The sequence below is a fragment of the Thyridium curvatum genome (assembly GCF_004353045.1).
Source record: "Thyridium curvatum strain D216 chromosome Unknown NODE_75_length_202845_cov_76.514972, whole genome shotgun sequence".
NCBI classification, from domain to species: Eukaryota; Fungi; Ascomycota; class Sordariomycetes; order Thyridiales; family Thyridiaceae; genus Thyridium; species Thyridium curvatum.
This window is the reverse complement of record NW_022156830.1, coordinates 135232-159000: the sequence shown is the minus strand read 5'-3', so window position 1 is coordinate 159000 and position 23769 is coordinate 135232. Positions and strand designations below refer to the sequence as shown.

General features: G+C 52.1%; 13 protein-coding genes across 13 annotated transcripts; 7 read left to right on the top strand and 6 right to left on the bottom strand.

Moving 5' to 3' along the window:
* Positions 1-307: 307 nt before the first annotated feature.
* On the top strand, positions 308-964 carry E0L32_009879 (uncharacterized protein; the record flags this gene model as incomplete). Its single annotated transcript, XM_031144890.1, has 1 exon — positions 308-964. The coding sequence occupies one exon, from the start codon at positions 308-310 to the stop codon at positions 962-964; it is 657 nt and encodes a 218-aa protein (XP_030990401.1).
* Positions 965-1596: 632 nt separating this feature from the next.
* On the top strand, positions 1597-2139 carry E0L32_009878 (uncharacterized protein; the record flags this gene model as incomplete). The annotated part of the gene is made up of 2 exons (XM_031144889.1): positions 1597-1759; positions 1844-2139. 2 exons carry the CDS (start codon positions 1597-1599, stop codon positions 2137-2139), a joined length of 459 nt encoding a protein of 152 aa, XP_030990400.1.
* A 172-nt stretch (positions 2140-2311) lies between these two features.
* On the bottom strand, positions 2312-4325 carry E0L32_009877 (uncharacterized protein; the record flags this gene model as incomplete). Its single annotated transcript, XM_031144888.1, has 3 exons — positions 2312-2787; positions 2853-3530; positions 3593-4325. The coding sequence occupies 3 exons, from the start codon at positions 4323-4325 to the stop codon at positions 2312-2314; spliced, it is 1887 nt and encodes a 628-aa protein (XP_030990399.1).
* A 611-nt stretch (positions 4326-4936) lies between these two features.
* On the top strand, positions 4937-5792 carry E0L32_009876 (uncharacterized protein; the record flags this gene model as incomplete). Its single annotated transcript, XM_031144887.1, has 2 exons — positions 4937-5360; positions 5428-5792. 2 exons carry the CDS (start codon positions 4937-4939, stop codon positions 5790-5792), a joined length of 789 nt encoding a protein of 262 aa, XP_030990398.1.
* A 151-nt stretch (positions 5793-5943) lies between these two features.
* On the bottom strand, positions 5944-7976 carry E0L32_009875 (uncharacterized protein; the record flags this gene model as incomplete). Its single annotated transcript, XM_031144886.1, has 6 exons — positions 5944-6088; positions 6163-6721; positions 6779-7126; positions 7191-7675; positions 7734-7765; positions 7821-7976. The coding sequence occupies 6 exons, from the start codon at positions 7974-7976 to the stop codon at positions 5944-5946; spliced, it is 1725 nt and encodes a 574-aa protein (XP_030990397.1).
* A 655-nt stretch (positions 7977-8631) lies between these two features.
* Positions 8632-10930, top strand: E0L32_009874 (uncharacterized protein; the record flags this gene model as incomplete). Its single annotated transcript, XM_031144884.1, has 9 exons — positions 8632-8821; positions 8880-9145; positions 9204-9445; positions 9507-9577; positions 9628-10021; positions 10080-10325; positions 10389-10458; positions 10507-10552; positions 10608-10930. 9 exons carry the CDS (start codon positions 8632-8634, stop codon positions 10928-10930), a joined length of 1848 nt encoding a protein of 615 aa, XP_030990396.1.
* Positions 10931-11091: 161 nt separating this feature from the next.
* E0L32_009873 (uncharacterized protein) lies at positions 11092-13471 on the bottom strand (the record flags this gene model as incomplete). The annotated part of the gene is made up of 7 exons (XM_031144883.1): positions 11092-11098; positions 11184-11735; positions 11982-12140; positions 12205-12667; positions 12722-12735; positions 12786-13240; positions 13355-13471. 7 exons carry the CDS (start codon positions 13469-13471, stop codon positions 11092-11094), a joined length of 1767 nt encoding a protein of 588 aa, XP_030990395.1.
* A 941-nt stretch (positions 13472-14412) lies between these two features.
* On the top strand, positions 14413-15228 carry E0L32_009872 (uncharacterized protein; the record flags this gene model as incomplete). The annotated part of the gene is made up of 2 exons (XM_031144882.1): positions 14413-14978; positions 15036-15228. The coding sequence occupies 2 exons, from the start codon at positions 14413-14415 to the stop codon at positions 15226-15228; spliced, it is 759 nt and encodes a 252-aa protein (XP_030990394.1).
* A 110-nt stretch (positions 15229-15338) lies between these two features.
* E0L32_009871 (uncharacterized protein) lies at positions 15339-16815 on the bottom strand (the record flags this gene model as incomplete). The annotated part of the gene is made up of 2 exons (XM_031144881.1): positions 15339-16732; positions 16782-16815. The coding sequence occupies 2 exons, from the start codon at positions 16813-16815 to the stop codon at positions 15339-15341; spliced, it is 1428 nt and encodes a 475-aa protein (XP_030990393.1).
* A 495-nt stretch (positions 16816-17310) lies between these two features.
* E0L32_009870 (uncharacterized protein) lies at positions 17311-18879 on the top strand (the record flags this gene model as incomplete). Its single annotated transcript, XM_031144880.1, has 1 exon — positions 17311-18879. One exon carries the CDS (start codon positions 17311-17313, stop codon positions 18877-18879), a length of 1569 nt encoding a protein of 522 aa, XP_030990392.1.
* A 316-nt stretch (positions 18880-19195) lies between these two features.
* Positions 19196-20874, bottom strand: E0L32_009869 (uncharacterized protein; the record flags this gene model as incomplete). Its single annotated transcript, XM_031144879.1, has 2 exons — positions 19196-19491; positions 19554-20874. 2 exons carry the CDS (start codon positions 20872-20874, stop codon positions 19196-19198), a joined length of 1617 nt encoding a protein of 538 aa, XP_030990391.1.
* A 1047-nt stretch (positions 20875-21921) lies between these two features.
* On the bottom strand, positions 21922-23134 carry E0L32_009868 (uncharacterized protein; the record flags this gene model as incomplete). Its single annotated transcript, XM_031144878.1, has 2 exons — positions 21922-22721; positions 22792-23134. 2 exons carry the CDS (start codon positions 23132-23134, stop codon positions 21922-21924), a joined length of 1143 nt encoding a protein of 380 aa, XP_030990390.1.
* Positions 23135-23380: 246 nt separating this feature from the next.
* On the top strand, positions 23381-23650 carry E0L32_009867 (uncharacterized protein; the record flags this gene model as incomplete). The annotated part of the gene is made up of 1 exon (XM_031144877.1): positions 23381-23650. One exon carries the CDS (start codon positions 23381-23383, stop codon positions 23648-23650), a length of 270 nt encoding a protein of 89 aa, XP_030990389.1.
* Positions 23651-23769: the final 119 nt, after the last annotated feature.

The window sequence follows — 23769 nt, the reverse complement described above, 5'->3', positions numbered from 1 at the left end:
GGAGTGAATATGGTCGGGGCTGGTGGTACGAAAAGACAAAGGGGCGTTTCAGAGCTGAACAGGATTAGTGAATATTCTTTGTCTTCACTCCTCGAGGTTGCTATTAGTGAATTGCCAGGACAATGAAATCAAAAGTGACAAGGCCATTGTCCTTCCCTGGAGTCTTTGTTGCATTGTCCAGGATGCTACAAGCTACTTAAGCTGCATTTTCTCCTCAGATTAGACCTTCGCTCGTCCGGTATTCCCCCATCATTCTCCTCGCATTCTGCTCACCTTCTCGATGTATTCGAAACTCTTTCGCGCCGTCATGGCTCCCGCCGCACAAGCCGATAACAGGCTCTGCAAAGCCAGGGCTCTCAAGCCCCCTCCCAAGACCCCTCGCAAGACCCCTCGCAAGCCAGTCATGAGCGGGCCAGACATGAGCGAGCCAGACATGAGCGAGCCACTGAGCTGTGGCCACTCGGTCCCTTTGGTCAACGGTCCCAGCGGCGTCCGGGGGCTTCGCCTCGCCGGCCGCCGTTTCACGTTCAACACGCCAACCTTCCGCGCGCGGGCCGTCTGCGACTCGTGCCGGGACGAGATTATCGAGATGCAGTTCGAGCAAATTGTTAAAGAGCAGGCTGACTTCTCTCGGCGGCTTGACGCTGCCACGCTGCAAGAGGCTGCCCGGCTGTGCCGGTCGCTCGAGCATCGCCCCATCGGCAGCGGACGGATGGCTTGCGGGCACGTCCACGAGGGCGCGCTCTCTGTCAAGAACGGACAGCGGTATATCAGGTTCACACTCTTTGAGGAGTACGAAGACACGGTCGAGAGCCGCTCGGGCTGGGTGTGCAACTCGTGTCGCGATGCGAACATGGTCAGCATGGGGTATTGCAACAACGACCGTGGGGGAGACGCAGGGAACAAGCGCAAGAAGAAGAATTTGTCTTTTGACAAGCGGCCGGCCAAGCGGGTTAGGATATGAGCTGGCTCTGTCAGGCTTGATTGATTCCTTTATTCTACGAGCAACCACCATCGACATGAAGCCAGCGTTGCATGGACGGAGACTTCTATTTCAAAAAGCCAGGCCGCTTTTTGGGTTGGGGTCGCACCGAAATCAGGTGAATACACATTGCAAATCGCAGTGCGATATCTGCTGAATACACTGAATACAAGAAACTACTTTATTAACGTGCTTTGCCTTTCCGTGAATATAGATGTCGTAAGAGACCCTTTGGATCTCCAAATCGTGTGTGCTTCTCACTTGAGCCGAACCCCATGGTCCGTGGTCGGTTGGCCCCGAACCATCTCACCTTACATAATGACAAACCTGACATGCAATCAAGAGCGAATCAAATAAGCTGTTCAGTCAAATATGCAACCTTGATCGGCAGTTGTCTCTCTGTCGCGTTGTGCTTACTGTATACCCATTTGGGAAGCATGGTGCGAACATGATGCCCAAGAGAACGGAAATAGCATGGGGATTCTCCACAAAGTCTCAGGCCACCGAATACAAAATGCCGTATATTATGCTGCCATAGAAAGCCCTCTTCTTCCCAAAGTCCTGTATTTGTCCGTCCCCGCGTTTCTCCTTTTCGTTCCAGTGCAGACTTGGTCATGTCCGCACCACCGCAACAGAATGGCTTCCTGGAGGAGCTCAAGTCCGCCGAGGCGGAGATGAGGGATCGAATGATGAAATACACGGCAGCCTGGCAAGCGGGAGATTTGGACACTATCATGTCATACTTTGTTGACGAGGGCCTGGATTACTCGGATTACGGTGAGCTCGCGAGCGGCCTGTGGGAGCATAGAAAACGACTCCCTCCTCGCTGTTACCTTTACGAATGCTGATGTACTGGCCCAGGAATCATGGCCCTGCATATGGACAAGAAGGCGCTCACAGAGGCGTTCAAGCAGATGGCAACTCTGTTCGGAGACATGAAGCTCGAGACGACCTCGGTCCGCGGCGCCGTCGACTTTTGCGTATGGGAATGCGTATTCGAGTTCACGCTCAAGGAGGATATGCCGGGGGTCCCGTACCAGAAGGGCGAGCGATGCAAGCTGTTCAGTGCGAGCACGATTGAGTGGAACGCCGAAGGCAAGATTGTCAAGGAGAGGGATTATGCAGTGTGGGCAAAGCCGGCTGTGAAGCATGGGTAGATGGATCTAATCTTCGGTGAACTACGAGGGGATAACCCAAAGTAACAGATGGGCAAAAAGCTTAAGCAATAACAACAGTGACCTAAGATGGTGGGCAACAACTTAGAATACTTTCAGAGAGCCTTCGAACCGTATAGTGTATGTCAATAAGAGCCTAATTATAGCTACCTGCTCAGCACCACGCTTTCCAGTCCATGTCATTCTCGTCGTCCTCTTCAACCTCATGTTTCATCGTCCCACTCTTTGTGAGCACTTGACGGGCTTTTCCCTTGCTCAAGTAAGGGGAATCATCCTGATCCCGGATATAATAGGCCCAGTCGCATGTGTCGTCGCACTCAGTCTGGCTGAATCCGTTACCAAGCCAGTCAAAGCGATTGCCGGTGTAGCGCACATCCCAGTCATCTGCACGGACATACTGCATTGCCTCAAAGTAATGCAACGAGCTGCCCGGCCACAGAGCAGAAACGCGGCCATCAATAGTGTGCGACTTGTACCAACTGCGGCAACCGCTCTTCCAGATGGTGTCCCGCATGAAGAGGTCCGTTCGTGCTGCGAAGTCTTCAATGGCATCGAGCTTCGGAGTGAACGAGTGGATGTTTTCAGTCTGCCACCGATCGCACCAGCGGAGCATGTAATCTGCTTGAGCCTCTGGTCGACTGGTCAACTAATGCTGGCTATGATCTACCATCTGGCTGGGGGGAGTAGGTACGTACCGATGGCGCCCACGAGTGGACCGCTCCCAATGGGACAGTTTGGTCCCAGGAAATGAAGGTAGTTGGGTTGCGCTGGAGCTGCCACACCGAGATACGAGTGGGCCTCCTTACCCCAGAGATCCTGGAGATTCTGACCGTCGAGACCGATGATAGGAAAGCGCGGCTTGAAAGAGACGTCAAACCCCGTAGCACAAATGAGCACGTCAAGAGGGTGCTCCTTGTCACCGACCACACAGCCGTCTGCTGTAACTCTGTCGATATTTCCGAATGCGAATTCAACGTTGTCTGCTTGCAGTGTCTCCAAATAGTCGATCCCCGGTGTCATTCGCCGGCATCCGAAGTCCCACTTGGGAATGAGTTTCTCTCGGAGGTCAGGACGCAGCAGCTTTGCTCTCATCTGCATATCAACCCGGCGCTTCGTCGTCTCCTGAAGTTTGCTTCCATTAAGAAACATGGTGTAAATGTTGTTGACGTTGCTCTCTGTCTGTTTCCTCCAGTTCAAAAGCACACCTGGCTTCGTCGCGAACTCTTCCTGCTCTTGCTTGGTGTAGGAGTGCTGCTCGAATCCTTTGAGTGGTGTCACCCAGGTAGGTGTCCTCAGAAAGGTAACAACTGATTTAGCATGAGGTTGGATAGCAGGTAGTATCTGGATTCCGGATGAGCTCCCGAATGTTAGCTCTAGTTACGTCTGCGGTCTCACAAGTTCACTCACCCATTCCCAATCAGACCAACCCTCTGACCTGTGAGGTCAGCCGATTCATCATAGTTGGCGCTGTGTAGCAGAGTCCCTTTGAAATCTTTGAGACCCTCGATTTCCGGCCATCTCCAGTTGTTGAGGATGCCGCTAGCATTGATAAACAAATCGCAGAACTCAGTGTTGACCTGTCCTGTATTCACATCTCGGATGCAAACTTCCCATCGAGCCTTGTCATCATGCCAGCGGGCATTGCAAACCTCTCGGTTGACTGTAATGTACTGGTTCAGATCGTGCTTGGCGGCAAACCACTTGAAGTATTCTTTGATCTCAGCGCTGCCAGCGTAGACTGCAGACCAATCGTACTTTGGCTCCCAGGAGTAGACGTAGTTATGACTTGGTACGTCGCAGGCACAGCCTGGATACCGGTTCTCATACCACGTTCCTGAAATCTCCGGGTTCTTCTCGTACAGTCTGAGAGTGAAGTTCTGGAACGACCGCTGAAGCTTGTACGCGAAACAGAGAGCAGATGCACCAGCTCCGACAACTAGAATTGTCATGTGTCTTTCCGAGTGGATTGGTCCTCCGAGCTCTTCATTCCTATAATAACCCCTTTCGCCATTCCGCCTTTGTGGTAGTGATGCTTCGTCGACGCCATTGGTAGTATTGGTTTGATTCGCTGGGCAGCTGGTTGGAGGAGAGATCTCTTGTATCGTCACTGAACTATGCATGCCTTTGGTCTGGCAAACGTTTGCCTGTTGGATTGCAACGGCAGCCATATTCTGGTATAATCAAGGGCGGGAGAGTTCAGAGGTTCTAAGCGATATTGAACAATGAAAGTCTGGTTAGAGAGGAGATCTTACTCGTCGACAGGCGCTATTGTATGAGATGTTTATTATGGCCGGTCTCTTAGTATGCTTTGTATCGAATCTTTCTTCTAGCTATGTTACTACTACGATTGGGGCGGAGAGTGGCACGGCTTGTGGCGACCTTCACCGAAGCGGAACCCTCAATCTCCCGGACTTAGACACCGGACACGGGGCCAGCGCGGGATACGACTGGCACATGGAAGCATCTGCAAATCTTCTAAGGGTAGTGGTCAGCTGGAGGCTAGTGAATCATTGGGCTTCCAATCCTATCATGTGTCGGTAATATTGTCCGAGGGCTAAAGCGTCCGGGTTCAGTATACGGTTAAGACCCACCTGACGTTGGAGACGCGGCCTTTACATCCGCAACTACCTCAAGCACCCTGATCAATTGTCAATTACATAACAATTTCATGACATTCTGGTCCATGAGAAGTCCAACACGACGATTGGGAAAATGGGGAAAGGCTTTCTCCTGCCTGTGTTTGCTCGCTTCTTCTGCTTCCTCTCAAGCTGAATTCGTGATGCAGGTCGCAATCATCACAGGCGGTGGCGCTGGCATGGGGTTTGCAGTCGCTCAACGTCTAGCCCAAGAGGGCTGGTTCACTGTCATCGTCGACGTCAACGAATACCAGGGCCAAAAGACAGTCGAGAAGCTGGGGAACAATGCAGTTTTCAAGAAGGCCAACGTAACCATCTATTCGGAACAGTCCAGTGTCTTTGAGGAGACCTTTATCGAGTATGGCCGAGTTGACTTTGTCTTTGCCAATGCTGGGATTGCTGGAAAAGCAGACTTCTATGATATCGTCAACTATTGGCCTCCAGCAGCACCGTCGATGACTGTGCAAGATGTCAACCTCACCGGGGTAGTCTACTCAGCGTATCTAGCGATGCATTACATGCGCCGCAACACAAAACCTGGGGGCGTGCTGGTCATGACCGCATCTGGTCAGTACAGTACTAGTTGAGGAAGGTCCTCGAAATGAAATCCAGTTTTAACGCATATGAGCAATAGCTGCATCGATTTACTCATCACCCGACCTGCCATTGTATACGGCTGCTAAACACGGCGTTCTTGGCTTGATGCGTTCGATGAGCGAGCGTCTTCGACAGGATGGCATTCGGGTCAACTGCATACTGCCTGGCGCTATACGCACAACACTCCATTCGGCCGACACGTGGTCTCAGTTTGGTACCCGGGACTTCACACCAATCGAAGAGGTTGTCGGTGCAATCATGGATCTTGTACATGACCCCAATGCGACGGGCCGGGCAATGGAAATCAGTGCTGGAGAGGTGTTTGACCGGAAGCAACCAGAATATTGCAACGATACAATGGCAAGAATCATGAGGGGTATCTCGTATGAGGCCTCCGAATAGACATCGCATGGCTTGGTTGAATCAATGATTTCAAACTGTAGAAGAATGGTGCAATATGTGTTCAATTCCATCATGCTATCATCGAAGGCGCCGCCAGGGCAAGGTTTGTGTACAGCTTTCGAGTTGACCAGGCCAAAAAGGGGACCCAAAATCAATGATACTTGTTCTTATCGGCAAACGCGTCGTTCTCAAGGAAGACTTCAATCTTCTTGGTCATCTTGGATTCGATACCCTCGCACAGGAGTGCCAAGATGATTCCCACGACGCCGAAGGCCATCGATGCCAGAGCAGCGTTTCTGGGTATCAGGTCAGCTTGGATATTGAAATGGTTGTAAATGTGACTTGCCGTAGCCCAAACGCAGCAGAATACTTGTACGCTGTGCCAACAGCATCGATTACCTCTTGGCTTACGCCTGGGATTTTGGAGAGCGCAGCCGCACCCTGTGAAGCCGCAGCTAGCACCTGGGGAACCAGATTCGCTGGTAATCCTGCATCCAGCGCGGCCCGGGGAATGATCTCTGCACCTTTAGTCGCAATACCATTGGCAATAGCACTGGAGTAGCATGCAGCTGCAACCGCACCTCCGGCATATCGTGCCGTTCCAGCCAGGCCGCCGGATACACCGAGCATTTCCTGAGGAACGCCCAGCTGAGTGTATGTGACTGACAAGTACACTGACCAGCCGTAAGATGCCTGGCACAACGCGACAAATGTGACAATGATCGCCTTGTTGTTAGGGGTTATCATCGCCAAGAGACTCCCCCATAGGACGAGAGAGAACGTAGATACTACCATCTGCCACTTCCAATGTCCAATCTTATTCCCGAATACGGACAGTAATGTGGCACCGATAGGAATAGGCAAACTGTTCGGCAGCGTAAGAAGCAATTCTTCTGAGACCGAGGTGGTCGGTCCGATATAGAATGAATCTGTGTGTTTTCAAGTTAGACCTGGTAGAAGTAGAGCACAGGTTGCAAACAACTTACTTAGCATTGTAGGATAGATTACTGCAGTCCCGTAGAAGAATCCGACCAGGATGAATGTCAGGAAGAATGGCACTGTAAACTCCCTGCCGCGATGACTCGTGAAGATCTCAGGCGGACAGAGCTTGTACTTGACGCGTCCAAACTTCTCCCACGCGCCAAACACGATTATCACTACAAAACCGACGCAGAGACATACGAGAACCTTAGGGCTGGTGCTCTTTAGGTATGATGTGTTGACAATCCCAGAGAGGACAAGAACAGCGCCAATGGTGAACAAGACGCCACCAATCCAATCAAGACCACGGAGTGCCTCCTTCCAGGGAATACCGCGTGGATGCTTAGGAGGATCTAAAGAAACTAAATCAGCGATTGCTTCAGACTTCCGGCTGTCGTAGGGCAATCATAAACTCACGGTAGAGAAAGAAAAGCCCGACGGTGGCAACAACTTCCACAATAAACCCAGCCCAGTAAAGGAACCGCCAAGCATCACCTGGGTGGATAATAGCATATCGGCTCGCGATGGGCCCAATGACAATCATGATGTAAACGACAGCATCAGCCAGCACCACACCGATATGACGATATCGGTTCGGGATCAGCTCGGGTACGGCGATGAGGGCAATGCCGCAAATTCCGCTTCCCACGCCGTTGAATACAAGCCCAGCAATGAGCATGGACGTAGAGTTAGCAAGAGCGCAGATGATATAGCCGATAGCGGTCATGACGTTCGCCGCGAGGAGAAAGTATCGGCGGCCGAACAGATCGGAATTGGCTCCAAAGAGAAGAATCGAAACAGCAGCGGCGGTGGTGATACAGGGCACCACCCAGGCAGCGAGCTCGACCTGGCCAAATTTGGCTAATAGCTGTGAAGCAATAGCTGCAGTTGTCGGTGTGGCCCTGGCAAGGGTTAGCTACGAGAGCGTGTTGTATGAACCGTGGAAACAAAGCCTCTGACCAAAAAGGGCCACCGAAAGACAGGGCAAGAAACTGACCGGTGTTAGTGGACCAATTTACCTGTAAAACCAAGCCGCGTATGACTTACAAAGATCGACAACCAGGCCTTGACAGTGGTTTTCTCCTCTGCTGTGCCGTGCAATTCTTGCTGCAGTTCATTGGGCGGAGAACCATCTTTGTCAGTGCGAGCTTCGATCATCTCGACCTTAGACATGCCCAGATCTTCCTGTTTGTTCTCAGACATGTTTAAGACCGCGCTTCTTGTGGGTGAAGTATTGAAAACTAAGCAAGGCAGAGCAATTTGCTACATCAAAAGAAGACCGCGCGTTTCGGTGAAGGAGGCAGAGGCGGTCTTAACATCGACTCAATCAGGACCTCAGACTCGAATAGACTCTACTAGCTGGTATGCAAACAATGCAAGGATATTTCAGGAGGCTAAGATCCTAGGTAGTATTTTCCCCCGCAACTACGCACGACCCAGATCCTGGGGAAGCAATCTTGTGGTCTTGGCAACCCTTCGGATACCGATGCCAATCTTCATTGGGTTGGTGGTCTCCCGGACATATTCACCGAAGCTAACCAGCATGACCCATAATTCCGCATCGACGCATGTTGCAAGTCCGGGTCCCACTCGGGCCAGATGCATGTGAGGAGATGCCTCGAGATCCAGACCAACTGTAAGGAGTGGTAAAACTGTAAGAACGAATATTGAAGATTTGAGAGACTCATTCCATGCTTGTGCAAACCATAAAACGACGAAAAAGGGATTGTGTTAACAGCAATATTCAGATAGACGAAACAAGAACAAGCAACATCGCTCATCACCCTGTACATTATCTTTCAAGCTATCTCTATACGTCACTTGATAGCTGTTGCCCTTGTCTTTGGTATTCGCCGAGATGGTCTACCCCGGCCAGCTGAACTACGCCAACTTCCCGGCACCATACATCGGCAGGCCTATCGATGACCCTGGAAGAAGACTGCGAGTGGTGACTGTTGGGGCGGGCATATCGGGAATCACAACGGTCATCCGGTTTAATCAGCATCTCGGTGAGCACGTCCACTTGCAGGTCTACGAGAAGAACGCAGGTGAGTGGAACTATTCATCTTCAGCACATTCGGCATCAACTAACCACCCTCACTCCAGACGTGGGTGGTGTGTGGCTTGAAAACCGCTACCCTGGTGTCGCCTGCGATATTCCGAGTCCATGTTTTGCTTTTCTATTCGAAGACAATCCGAATTGGTCCAGCTACTATGCCAGCGGCGGAGAGATCAACAATTACATCCATGACATTGCAACAAAATATCGTGTCCGCCAGTTTATGAAGTTCCGTCACCTTGTCAAGCACGCTCAATGGAACGAAGACAAGGGCACCTGGAGCTTGCGGGTATACGACGAGGTCAACGACAAGGTACTTGCATCTCCGTCAGTTCACTGCAACCTAACAAGTGGCTTACGCGATAGCCCAGACCATTGAAGATGAGGCCGATGTTCTCATATTAGCAACAGGCATGCTGAACAACTGGGAGTTCCCCAAAATTCCAGGATTGCACTCTTTCAAGGGGCCCAACATGCATACCGCCAACTACGATATCAATTTCGATCCAACAGAGAAGGTGGTAGCGTTGGTTGGAGGCGGGTCTACTGGTGTGCAAGTCTTGCCGCACATTCAGAGACATGCAAAGAATGTGCATCATTATATGAGATCACAGTAAGTCAGAGCCTAAGCAGAAATCCTGTTTATTCTCCGCTGCCATTTTAACAACGATTAGAAACTGGATTGCCCCCGTGGGTTTTGGAGCCGCCGAGCTAGAAAAGAGGGGTCAACTATCACAGGGCAATTGTAAGTACAGGGAGGACAACTTATTTGATTGCATGCTCACCAAAGTGTAGTCTTGTATCCTGAGGAAGAGAAGAGACACTGGTCTCAGAATCCGCAAGAGTATCATTCCTACCGCAGACAGGTCGAAGATAGCATCATGGCTTATATGGCGGAAGAAGGTTTCAAGTTTGGTTCTGCAGAACAGAAAGAGATGGAGACCAACTTCAGGGACCATATGATGAAGATGCTGGACTCGCGACCTGAAATTCTCAAGACTCTTCTTCCAGATTTTCCACCTGGGTGCAGAAGATTAGTTCCTGGGCCTGGCTATCTCGAAGCTCTGGTTCAGAAGAACGTTGAGTGGATACCGGAGGGAATTCAGTGCGTGACGGAAGATGGTATCATTACCTACGATGGAACCATGCACAAGTGCGATGCGATTATATGGGCTACTGGATTCATATGGTATCTAGAAGTCAACGCTCTTCTTCGAGATGCCCATGCTGACTATCATGGATGCTAGTGACTTCAGGAGCCGATTTCCTATCATCGGCCGTGATGGAATAACTTGGAATCAAGTAATGGACCCTGAGCCAGAAGCATACCTCGGCTGCATCGTTGACAAGATGCCTAATTGCTTCTTGTACTTTGGACCGAACTGTGCTCCGGGCGCCGGGAATGCCTACCTCTGTTCCGAGTCCGAGTGCGAGATGATGATAGCTTGCGTCAAGAAGATCCTTCGGGAGAAGATCAAGTCGATCTGCATCAAGTAGGCTGTTATTCACCTTTCACCTAGCTATTACGAGATTACGCCGCTAACAGTCTCGTGCAGACAAGAAAGGGTAAAGCAATATACTGCGCACGTCAACACCTATCTCAAAGGAACTATCTTTGGTCAACCAGTACGTAATATTCTTCAGACTAGTACAGCTTTTACTAACTCTTCCTAGTGTAAATCGTGGTTCAAGAGAGGCGACCCAACTGGACGAAATATTGGTACGTTTTCAATGCCGAGCTGAACAGTTCTTCGTCTCTTTAACATAGCATCAAGCATATTATCCCGGGAACTCTCTCAACCAGTTATATGCACTTCGTCATCCGCGATGGGAAGACTTTGAATACACATATCTGGATGAACTCGAGAACAACCCCATGGCATGGCTCGGCAATGGCTACACTGTTTCGGACTACGACGGCACGAGCAGAACTACATATTTAGACCCTGCCTTGATCGACTATCCGCCTGTCCCGGAACCTGAGGAGAAGATTGAGGGATCTGACTCCGAGATGGAGACTGTGATTATATCGATGGCAAGTGGGGACGAGAAGGGAGCTATCTTAGTAGATCATATTGTCCCTGCAACTGCTGTGTAGAGTGTTTGAGGGCTGTCGCTTTCTATGGTCGACTTGGCGAGTATTGAACCTTCCTTGACTTTAACGAATGGTTGTTATAATGGAGTACTTGAAACAACTAGATGTCTTACAGATATGATCGTACAGGACATGAGAGCTATGTAAAGAAGCTAAAAGCGTTTTTAAGTCCTGTGATTCTGTTGTACTAGGTTCACACGTGTGCATACAATTAAGTCTTTCAACACCTGATCCAACAAGATTCCTGCCAACTTACAGAAAATAAGACTCGAAAGAATTAAGACGATCAAATTGAGTCCCCGTTGGCTGAAAATCGAGAAAGGGGAGAGACTGTAGGTCGACGCTGGGTGTGGCTGTGACAGCAAACGACAGCGGAGTTGGCAGGTTCATAAATTGGCGGGCTGACCCTGCAGGATTGATCACCGCATCTAGGTTGAGCAAACGTATCGCATGCTGAATGACTTTGCGGACGCGTCGGGTGACGACGTGGCTCTTTTCGAGCTCACTGAGAGAATTGAGACATTTGCGGAGCGCTTTGAGCTGGCTGGCACCTGCGCTCGCCTTACGCTCGGCGACATTGGCTATCAGTGTTGTCGATGCCGTGGCGATGATGTGCAGCGCAATCCACGACATGGTTGAGACACTGCCATGTTGCTCGTGATACTCTTGTAGATATTGTGCAATCGAGCATGCATGGTTAATGCAAGTCTGCCGTGATATTTCGCTGGCTGAGGATTGCAATGAGATCTCTTTACCGAATTGGGCTAATGGTCGATGAAGAAGAATCATTGCTGCAGCATATTGCATACTATGTTATGGGTAAGTTACACTTCTTGTATGTATCAATCTTTCTGACGGTACTTGAATAAAACCTACTGCAAGAGATATACGGCTGGGGTTTGTTTAGCATGATAATGCAGTGAAGGGTCGAGTGAAGAGTGCCAATTCTGCAATCTTTGGTCGACTTGGGTCATATGGTGCCGAGGCGTGTGTACCCCATTCCTCGTTCAGGTCAGACCGATGGGAGTCATCAGGATAACGAATCTTTACGTACAAGATCTCACATATCAATCCAATGAGTTCCAGAAGATTTGTCCAGGCGGCTGATACCTTCATGTCATTGGACGCGTCAAGCTGGCCTTCGCCGGGCCGCCTGACATCAATGTCCTCTATCCTGACGCACTGCGGCCGACCAAGATAAAGTGCCCAAGCGCTGCAATACTTCGATTAGTAATAGGGACCAATATCCAATCGTATAATCATAGATATTTATATACCGGTCAAGGTTGAAGCAACTCCAAAAAGTGATTTGCCTCACTTCAATATCCAAGCTGGACAGGCTGGTGTTGAGTTGTTCGCTATTGCTGTGAAGTCCAAGCTCATATGCCAATCTGCCCGCGCCACCTGTTGTGACATCAGCAGTTGTCCGCTCCGGAAATGAACTTGGTATCAGTTTACCAGCGTACATCCACCCCTTGGTGTCATGAGATATAGCGCAATGCATCTCGCTGAGTAACTGAAGTGACTGCGCAGTAGTGATTCCTGGGTTGTCTAACTCCGTTTCTAATAGCTGGACACACTTTCGAACTAGATAAGGAGGGTCATCTTCCGCGTCATCTGCCAGTGCCAGAGCACGGAGTCCTGGCTGATTCGATATCGCAGCCGCTCGGGTGAGGATGCAGTACAACAGGAGCGTGCTGCAGTATTGGGTGTCGCCATTCTGCATATCTCTAAGAAATGCTGGACCGATAAGTCAGCGACATAGGTCTACGATCAAGGCCAGCCCCTTTGTACCTTCTTTATGAATACTAACATGGTGTCAGCGGCATAGAAATACATCGCTGGCGATATTACTCACCATGGTAGAACCTGATGTAAGTACGTCCAATAGAGATCAAGGAGGTGATTCTGCACCTCGAGAGGAAAGTCGTCTTGCCACACTGGACACGTGGTACCGTTAGACTCGCGGATCAGGACGGACGATGTCACGCTTTCCAACAGATGAAGACTCGATGTAGGGCCGAAGAAACGCAGTCTGCCATCGCGATCACTGTTAAGCTGTCTCTGCCCTCCACAAAGCCGCACAATCATGTTATCAGACTTAGTCGAGCAAGATGCCGGAGAGAGGCTCTCGGATTGTTCTTCAGACATCCAGTCTTGATAAACATCGCCCATATTATCGCCCATGAGACAGACAGTACGGTGTTCTTCTAGCTCGGCTTTGAGACGGGCGTTCTCTGCTCGAAGGTCTTCGATGAGCTTCCGTGAGTGTGCACGCCGGCGCTCGTCAAAGTACGGGACATCGCATTCGACCTGAAGCCTGTGACAGAGACTGCAAGTGCTTGATCCTCGCGGGCCCGGTCGACACTGCATGGATGATGCAGTCAGTTCTCTACGTTGAATGAAGTGAAAGATTGAGTCTCATACCTTGACCTTTTTGCGCCGGCAGCTCAAACATGCCAGCTGTTTCGGTGCCTGGGACTGTTTTCTTCTCGCTCCCTCCTCGCCTCCGTTCTGAGTCTCAGGTGTGGCTTCTTGAGGCATCGTCGCCTCCCCTGCAACGGGGGCGCCCTCAAACCAGCTGCTTGAGTCCATTCGCCTTCCACTGATACAAGTCTTCTAAGATGAAGTAGAATCACTCTCAAGCCAGTATCTCCAATGTCATCCGGCACAGAAATTCAATATCCTATGAAATATACAGTATGGGAAATTGGTGGAAGACAGGGATGGAACAAACAACCACCCCCGCATTTGAAGACACCTTATCATCATCGTAGTTTGGAGTACTAGCGGCTTAGGTATGACTTCTAAATCTACAAGACGCTTGCCTAGACCGACTCTTTCTATTCATCCCATTAATCCAATACGCAGTTGTACCTATCCTGTCAGACTGAATAGTACTTCTTGATCACATACGTCTGACTTCAATGGTTTAATCGAACCAAGCTTCTTACTAGCCATGAAGATAGAGGCCAGTTCGACGCAGGAGAGGCCGAAGCAGTTCACGAGTGTGGGGAAGATGGATGAGAACATCCGAAACCCTATTTCCCCGCATAACCCTTTCCGACTTCCCCAGGTCGTTCCCACTTTTCTTTCGGTCATTAAGACCGGACTGGATCTCAGCTGATAGGCTGAGCTGGCCATCCTGTAAGTTTTAGCGATCTCAAGGGATCGAAGTTATAGACGAATGAAGTTATGGCTCGGAGTGCCTTGAAGAAGCCCGTAATCAGAGTCGAAAGTAGAGTCGGAGAGCCACACGGCAGTGTCCGGCCGGTATCAATCAGCGAAATGGGGGAACGAAGACACGAGGGTTTGGATCTTAAACTCAGATTTGTATAGAAGCGTCTTGAAGCTCATCATTGGTGTCATGTCACCTCGTGCATCACTCGCCGTAGACTTGGTCAACATCAAGAAATAGGACAATCTTGCACAATCTGAGAAGTTGCTCTCCCATAGCCCTCCAAGCTTCTGTGCTGCCCCCCATCATGTCGACCAACCTACAAGGCAAGGTCATCGCCATCACGGGCGCCAGTGGTGGCATGGGCTTTGAGACGGCCAAAATGCTAGCCGCACGCGGTGCCAAAGTCTCCATGGCTGATATCCAGGAAGGGCCACTGATGGCTGCTGCCGACAAAGTCCGCCAATCTGGCGGAGACACCATGGCGCGCGTGGTAGACGTGCGTGACGAAAGTTCCGTTGACGCTTGGATCGAGGATACGGTAGCCCAGTTCGGTCCTCTCGACGGCGGCGTCAACCTGGCAGGCGTGCTCCCAAAGACATTTGGGACGCACTCGGTAGCAGAGACTGTCTCGAGCGACTGGGACTTTGTGCTGGGGGTGAACCTGACGGGAGTCATGTACTGCATGCGGGCGCAGTTACGCCATATGAAGGATGAAGGCAGCATCGTTAATGCATCCAGTGTTGCGGGCGTGCAGGGGTTCGAAAACAACGCCAGCTACGGAGCGTCCAAGTTCGGCGTGATTGGACTGACGAAGTGCGCAGCTTGCGACGTGGGGCCGACAAGAAGCATTCGTGTCAATGCCATTGCGCCGTAAGTGATTACAAGCCGGATGCCAGATTCCCTTGGCTGAGGGCTAACCTTCACAAGTGGCACATTTAGGACTCCCATGTATGAAAGCGTCATCGAGGCTCGAAACGGCGAGGAGATGCCAACAATACAGAAGATCAAAAGGGAGGGACAGCCATCGGAAATCGCGTCCCTTGTTTGCTGGCTCCTTTGTGACGAGAGCAAATATATCACCGGGACTGTACAGCTGATCGATGGGGGCTGGATCTGTTAGAAGGGACCATGTTGTAATTTCCAATGTTATGAGCATTTGCACCACCAAAGAAATCAAGAGGCCTTTTGCGTTTCATAGCGTACACTAGTACATGGATATTAAGCTGATCGTTACATGAGATGTTCAAGGTCTTTTCGAATCGAGGCGCAAATACCCTCCACGAACTTCCTCTCTTCGTCATCTGTGAGGCCAGTAGATCCTAGCTTCCAGGTGACGGTGTACATGAGGCTTCCACCTTTGACAGCTGCGAAGCTGAAAGCCAACGATTGGCCAATAACGTGTCCTGGCTGCGTGAATACCACCTTCGTGACCTTGGCTCGGGTTCCCTGCCCAATTGCCTGGCTATCGCCACTGTCGAAGGAGCCGATATTACTCAGCTCGTATGAGCATTCTCGCCCCTTCCCGACTTTACCTAGGATCCAGGACCGTATGTTGGGCAACAATCTAAGCAGTCCTATTGGTTGATCCTGCAAGGTTGCCGCATCTTGGGCAAGCCGGCGTGTGTCCTCACGAGCTCGGGCCCATTCTTCTTCCGAAAACTCCTCCGAAGGCTCCGTCTTGGGATGGCGAAGGTAGGAAGCGGAGACAAAGTTTCCCATCTCGTCGTCCGAAGCACCGATAGCACGCCGTAGGTTGAGGGGTGTCTGCGAGACAAAGTTGGTGATGTTGCTGTCTTGTACGGCACGGCTGAGAGCTCGGACGATGACTTGATGCAGGACGCCTGTGAGCTTTGCGTCATGCTTTCTTGCCACGTTGATGGCGTTCTGCAGGGTGTTTGCGTCAATCTCTTGAAGTGACAGCTGCGTTGCTGACCGGTCCGGCTCTGGCATGAAGACAAGGCTGCCTTGGAACGTCCCTTTGTCGCCAGGCGAAGCAGGGGATCGAAGGTCGAGCCAGTTGTAGATGCTCGTGGGGAGGATTAGAGAAAGTATCGGTGCCAGCATGAAGGACAAAGATATTGGCAGTCTCTGCGCAGTGTCGAAGGGAGGCGGAAATGGCCTGGCTGGGGTCTCAACCACCTCGGGCTCTGCGGACTCTGACGGTGGCAAGCTCCTCCAGCCTTCGAGAAAGGTGCGGTGGAAAGCAGCTCCGGATGTGCCATCGCCAATGGTATGTGAGTAAGCAAAAGACACAAAGCATCGGCCTCGGTATGGTATGACGCTAATCCTCCACGGTGGAATTCCGGATTTGAAGGGTTGATCAAGATCGGTTGCTAAAAACTTCTCGATACCAGAGTAGCCGTCATCGCCGGTGGTATCTAGGATGAAGATGTGGTCCTTGAGGTTGATAACAGGCACTCTCTGATAGAATGGTTTGAGGGCATGCATGTCGCCAACTGTGACGCACAATTGAGGGTGCTTCTCAATGCATCTTCTTAGTGGTGCGAAAAAGGAGGCAGGTGTTGAAACATCAACGCCATTTTCAACGTCATATATGGCAGCGACGATCACCGCATAGAAGATGCCCAGGTCCTCACGCACGACATTGCGAAGCTCGTTCGGACCTGTCAGTGTCAGTAACATTCCTAGCTTCAAGTTGTACGCGCCACCTACTTGCGAATCTCTGAAATTCGTTCTTGTCTGCCATGATGGTTTCGATGCCCCTGATCCGGTGGGCATAGGGGATGGATGGCTTCAGACCGGTAGCAATAAGAGACAAGACAACAGCTCAAGGGAATAGCCAGTCGAGGGGTTGCCAGCAGAATGTTAGAAGGGGTTGGTCAGGGAGATGGGTCCAGCTGGCCACGAGACGGGATCAACAAGCGTCGTCAAATTCGCCATGGGCTACCTAGCTAACTCGGTAACTAACACCCAAGAGAGTTGGGTGGGTCCGGTAACTTTTTTCTATTTCGGGTAAAGCGGCGATCGTGGGAGGTTGATCCACCCTTTAAACCGCTCCCGTTCCTCAACGACGACCCTCGGAGTTTCGATTCTCTGCCAGCTATTTGTGATATGAAAACGTTTACGGGGTCGTATCCGCGCCATTCTTCGGGCTTCGCCGTCCCAAATATATCCAGCTAGCGGACTCACTTCGAGTAAGGGACAATGGGCTCATAGTGTTACAACGCTCAGCGCTACGGAGATGGATGTTGACCCTGAAACTGGCTCCGTTGACGGAACGCGCAGAGTCTCTCGATCTCCCGCAGACGCACGCCCAGCCTGCGAGCGATGCCACAAACAAAAGGGGAAGTGCCACTTTCTTCAGGGCCAATCAACTTGCTCGGGGTGCTCGCGCTTGGGCTTGGCCTGCCAGCCAAGACGACGGAAACGGATGGGTCGGAGGCCAATTCTGAAATCGTTCCTCTCTGGCACCACCTCTATTGTATCTCTATCTTCTGAGCCTTCACAGAGCTATGAAGAATCTACCGATCTCAATGACGCGGCCTCAAGCAGCGCTCGGGCGCAGGCGATCATCAAGACGGCCCCTTCAAGCCCTGTCCAAGCCAGGCTGAACTCTTCACCTACCTTCGAGCATGGCAAAAGGCAGTTCAGCTTGAACCTCCACAGTCTCAAATCACCAACTTGCACATACCCACTCGTCGACAATGTACTCTTGACGAGAGAGGGCTTCTTTGAAACCCATCGCCACTTCATGCTGGGCCCGACATTCGCCGACTCATACCACCACACCGTGCTGCGGCTGTACCATCGCTCTCCGCGCCTCATCGCCGACGCCTACTTGGCCGTGCTCCACCGGATGTACACGCAAAGAAAACTCATCGCGCATCCGGACCGAGAGGATCTAACAATAGCTGCTCAATGCCTCCGCAGCCTGAGACACGTATCATCAAGAGTATTGATCTCCCACGTGGAAGACGCAGCAGCGGTAGTCATGCTCGGCCAGATCCTCCTCGTATACAATTCCATGACTCCATGCACTTCAACCCGCGTCATCACGCGTGCCGCGCTGCTCTCTGTTCGCGACTGGTTCCCGGCTCTGTCGCAGAGACCAGACCTCTACGGCATCACTCTGGTCACCGTTCTGGTCGACACCATCGACTCCCTGGTTAGGCGCGAGATGCCCATCGTCAGGGTGTCGGCCTGCGCGACAGACACCGTCGACAGATCCGTTGGCATTTGCTGGTCTCTGTTGCCTTTGCTCTATGATCTCTGTGAGCGCAGCTTCCAGGTCAAAACAGCAGCGGCGCGAGAGCGCACCTGGACGTCGGGCGACCAAGACCCGTATGCGGATATCGAGCAGGCCATCCTCTCATGGGCCCCTTCCCTATCACCACAGTTCTACAGCCGATACTCGGCATCAGAAGTGGCGATCATGCAGTCTCAAGCCCGCCTGTACCGTCTTGCGGCGCTTCTTCTTATTCACCGATTGCGGTACCCGCTTGGTACCGAGGACAGCACCGCTTGCGCCTACGCAAAGAACATCCTAACTGAGATGTCTCCGCTCGTCTCTTGGCCCGTGAACGGTGCCACAGGCTGGTGCATCGACTTCCCGCTCTTCCTGGCCATGCTTGAGATCCCTGAGCAGGGCGAAGATGTCTTCAGGTCATTGGAATCAAAGAGGTTCCGACAGCCCCACCCTGAGATAGAGCTTCGATTCGTCAAGTATATCAGAAAAGCACGAGAAGCTGGCTACTCGGGGCTCTGGTTCGACCTTGTAAATGAAGGACTGGATGGAGATATCTTGCCATGAAGATCTCTCAAGGAGCTGCAAGAGAATAACACATAAATTCAAGAATAGAAACTCTACGTTATTTTGTGTCATCAATCATCAAATTTCCGGGAAGAACGGAGAGAATCTTTCCGGATTGTTCCAGAATTAGCTAGGAACAGTATTTTATTCCCGAGATAGAGACAGATAATGCCTCCCTCTTCCATTCTTCTTTTCATATCCATATCCTTTTCTATCCTACAACATGGCGCTCTGCGGGGGTTTGAATCAGCCATCTTGAATTCAGTCCGATACACCAGGCCAACCAGGGTATCCTTGCTCCACGTCCCAAAAAGCCTCAATCAACAACAATGGCGGTGATCTGGACCTTGGCGTCGACATAATGCCAGTTCTCTACGGTAACTGAGACTCCAGGGTTGATTTTGATCAAACCATGCGGACCCAGCTTGAAGTCCTTCCCCTGTATCTTAACCGAGAGTTTTCCGGATGCAACAAAACACACCTGCATCCGGTCTGGATCGACCGTGAATGAATGCGAGGTGCATGCCTTGATGGTAACAACACGGCATGCTACTTGGTCTGAAATCTGTATGGACTGGTTGTGGTTCAGGTAAGCATTTGAAAATGCCACATCTGTCGTGTCTTGTCAGCAAGCAACACTTGTGAGTTGTGAGCACCTGTCGTGAATAACACACCTTCGAGACCTTTGTCGGTGGCTACACGCACCCGACCTGGTGCGAATTCCCAAGTCTCCCCTTCTAACGTCGGTGCCTCTTCGGCAGCCTGGATGGCTGGGTCCATCTTTGAGTCCACCGAAGCCAAAGGATACTGCTTGACAGCAGGGTTACCATCACTTGACTCAGATACCCCGTTCCTCTGAGGTCTGGACGGTTCAAGCACTCCATCCGTTGAGGTAAACGTGCCCATCGTTAAACGGGTAGAGTTGGCCGTTCCAGGCGTCGGCGTTCTTGCTTGGTTTTGCAGCCGGACGAAGACACATGGATGAGAGTGAGACTGAACGAAGCAGTTGCTGCAGGAAAACACGCCAAAGTGCTCTGTCAGCTCCTGTGATACTCCAGCGGGCAGTGCGATACACTCTTCAAAGGGTTGTTCTGCTTTGCCGCTGCAATTGGTGCAGAGGCCCTTCGAGCCCGTCAGAAAGACCAGGCAGGCGGTAAAGTCCCTGGAGTGAGTTGCGCGTGCCCCGTGTTTGCGGAGCCTCTGCTGCCAGCTGACACTCAGAGTGCGCTGTAGGGGATAACCAAGGAGAGGAATGTCAAGGCTGCGGACTGTCGACTTCGGGCACGATGTTAAATAAGACCGAATATAGTTCCAGACATCTGAGTTGTCAAATACTGACGAGTTCACATTCGGCACGTGCTTCCGTTGAAGATTGGGGCTTCCGGGAACGGGTCTAAGACTTTGAAAGCCTGACCAACCTGGCTGCTGAGGAGGAATGTCTAATCCAGGAGGCGATGCTTTCTTTGAGGCAGTATTCTGTGTGGCCTGTTCCGCCTGCGGCTGGAGGGCTTGCACAGGCGACGTCGTAACCTCGAACTCCTCACATTCATAACTCTGACTTCGCACAGATTTCCGGGGCGCGATATGTGCGTGAGTCTTTTGTTTCGGAGGTCGCATAGTTGTGGAGGCCGATGTGACCATCGACTTGGCTGAGCCGTGAGACTGGGGAATGTGGAAGAAGGATTCAGAAGTCGCGTCTGCCTCATGCTTCAGTGCAGGTGTCGTACTCCGTGAGGATGTGAAAAGACTCCTCCGGGCAAGGTTGATGCTAAAATCCTGTCCCGGTCCGGGCGTGATCCTCGAGATATCACTTGTCGCAGATGACGGAAAGAGTGCGTCGGCAACGGCTGTTTTGACTCGCTTGGGGATCGCTGGTAAAGAAGCACTGAAGTGATCACATCCTCCTTGAGTCGTATCCTTCCTCTTCTTGGTGCTTCTGCTGGAAGGGGAAAGGGCGGAAGTGGCGTTTGATGCTGGAAGCATGTGTTTGGACATACTTGCGGCTCCGAAGGGTTGCTTTGACGACCAGGCGCGGCGCGGCGCAGCCCAGTGTCACAACAGGCGGGGGATGTAACGAAAAGGGACAATAGACAAGGACCTTGAATTTTGGGCCAGGCCGTCGCGGTGTGACGCGTTGAAGCGTGGGCGGAGTTGGGAACCGTTCAGGCCCTTCAGTGTTGGGTTTGCTGGTGCCTGAGTGTTAAGTTGGAGAGGGCAAACAAGTCGCGGTTGCCGGCATAAGTTGCAGTGGAGTTAGAAGTACCACAGCGCTGGGGAGCAGACTTAATCACCACTGCTGATAAACGCAAGGTGAGACGGACCTGACGGCTATAGCTTCAATGTTCCAACGATGTGGCCTCCTATGTCTATAAGACCTTCAAGTTTGTTCTTTGAGAACAACAACACTCCTCCAGTGGCCAAAGAGGCACCAGCAACTGTCTATAAGCCACATCCTAACACATCCTAACTTTGAAGCGCAATGCTTCGACCTATCGATTTTAGGTAGTGGGCTAAGCCATGTCATTTGAATGAGGATATGCATCATCAGCATTAAGATCTTCTGGTGAACTTCGAATCATTATCGCCCCGCTCAACAGCAAAGACAACATCATGATTTCCAGAGGAGCTTTGCATCTGTGTGTTCTCTCTGCCAGTGGCTTATTTGCTGGCCATGTGCGGCAAAGTCCTCAAGGCTATTAACAATGGGAGCAACGCGGAGGGTGTTCTCAGTCGTTTTAGGGATCATGGAAATGTGAAATCTTGAAAACAGAATTATTGAGCCACAGATTCAACGTGATCTTCCCGTCTCCAGATCCTTCTGAGGATAGGAAGTCACAGTCCCAAAAAAGAATAACAGACAGCTCGTTCAGATATCCCGTTGCACAAAATGGTTTTACATATGGCTGTGTCCAGGGACCAGATCCAGCCCATCTCTACATTTACAGCGTACACATCAATCGATCTTTGACAGCACACAGCTTCGATCATATGTATCTTACAAGGGTGCATGCACCAGCCGCCAACACTTTTCTGCCTTCTCCCTCACGCCGCGGCCTTCTTGTCCTTCTTCCCGTCCTTCTTGGCCTTGGCCTTGGCCGCCCGCTTGGCCAGCATCTCCTGCCTCTCCTTCTCCCGCGCCGCCGCCATGACCCGCCGCTGCCGCAGCGCCTCCTGCCTCTGCGCGAACTCGGCGTCGCGCTTCCTCCTGCGCGCGCGCAGCTTGCCGTGCCGGCTGCCCAGCACGACGGTGCCGGGCGTCTTGCCGCGGTGCCTGCCCATCAGGCGGCCGATGGCCGAGTTGGCCTCGCGGTAGCTGTAGTCCTTCTGCAGCAGCAGGACGCGGTTCGAGCGCTTGATGCGCATGCGCTCCGACCACCGACGGGCGAGGTACGCCGCCGGCGCGCGGTACTTGGTGTGCTTCTTCTTCTTGCCGTCGGCAGCGGCGGGCTGCTGGCTCTCTGCGGCCTCGATGGCGGCGTCGGCCTCCTGCGCGGCCTGGATGGCGTCCTGGATCTGCATCACGCCCTCCTTCCGGATGACTCTCCGCGGGATGCCGCTCAGGCTGAGGGCCTCGCTCTTGACCTCGGGCTTGCGGGGGACGGCGACGAGGCCCAGCTTGCGCTTGCGCATGGCATTGGGCGGGTAGGGTAGCTTGTCCTCGCGGTTGAAGACGACGCCGATGTACTGTCGAGTCGGGTGGCGGGCAGGGTCGCGGTAGTACTTGACGTATCCCGAGACGGCGGCATGGATCGTATGGTCGCGGCCGAGGATGGTGTTCTCGCCAGCGTGCCAGAGGGTGCCGCGCTGCTTGTAAATGATGTTGCCGGGAATAACATATTGGTCTGGTGATTGAACAGAGGTCAACGGTCAGCAAGGGCAATTGATGGGGGGGGCTTGGAAGAGGAAACGCACCGCCAGTCCTCTTGGCACCCAGCTTCTTGGGTATCGTCTTCTTGGACGTCAATTTGTAGGCACCCTGCGACTTGACCGTGGCATTCCTCCTTCCCTCGACGGCCTGGTTGCCGACATCGATGCGTGATGGCGACAGAATTTCGGGTCGGTGGCTCCAGGCGAAGGAAATCGTCGGCCTGAAGCTGGAGCCGGCAGCTGCCCTCAAGGGCTGCTGCAATCGTAGGAGCCGCATTTGGTCGGGTTGTTGGGCTCCAATGGCAAAGGAATGGAGCTTGGAGTCTGGAAGGGGAGGTCCCAAAATCGTCCCATGGTCCTCTCGATCAAAATTGTTGTCGGGGATCATGGGTCATGGGTGGGCTTAGTCATCCGGGCGGTGCTGATAACGATAAGCCCCAGCTTTACGGTACCGTACCGTACCTGCAATGGCCAAATTGTCCAGATGACGGAACGCGACCAGTCAGTCCCACGCAACGTTTTTTCAGATCTCTGCTCTAGAACTGTGAAATCGGGATCCGATGTGCGAGCTGTTTTCACGGCATACACACTCCTTCAGAATTACCCAGTCATTTAACCCGATTCCTTGCGCAAGATGCGTCCCCTCAGCGCCATTTCCATGCTAGTCTTCTTCCTGGGCTCCGCCAACGCCCAGTTCGGCTTCTTCGAGCAGATGTTTGGCGGCCAGGACGGCGGTCACGGCCATGGCCACGGCCACCAGCATCAGCAGCAGCAGAACGTCCCGAGCGACTCGTCCTGGTACCAGGCCAACGTGGACAAGGCCGTCTGCGACAAGTATCTGTGCCCCGACACCCTAGGTACGCCTCCCTCCATGCTGTTCCCTTGGTCACCACTACAGAAGTGACGCGCTGACGAGTGTCCCGAACAGCATGCGTTCACTTCCCACACCATTGTCCCTGCCCGTGGCCTGCGCAGGAAGAAAAGGTGGAGCTGGCAGAAGGAAGCAGGATATGTGTCTCAAGG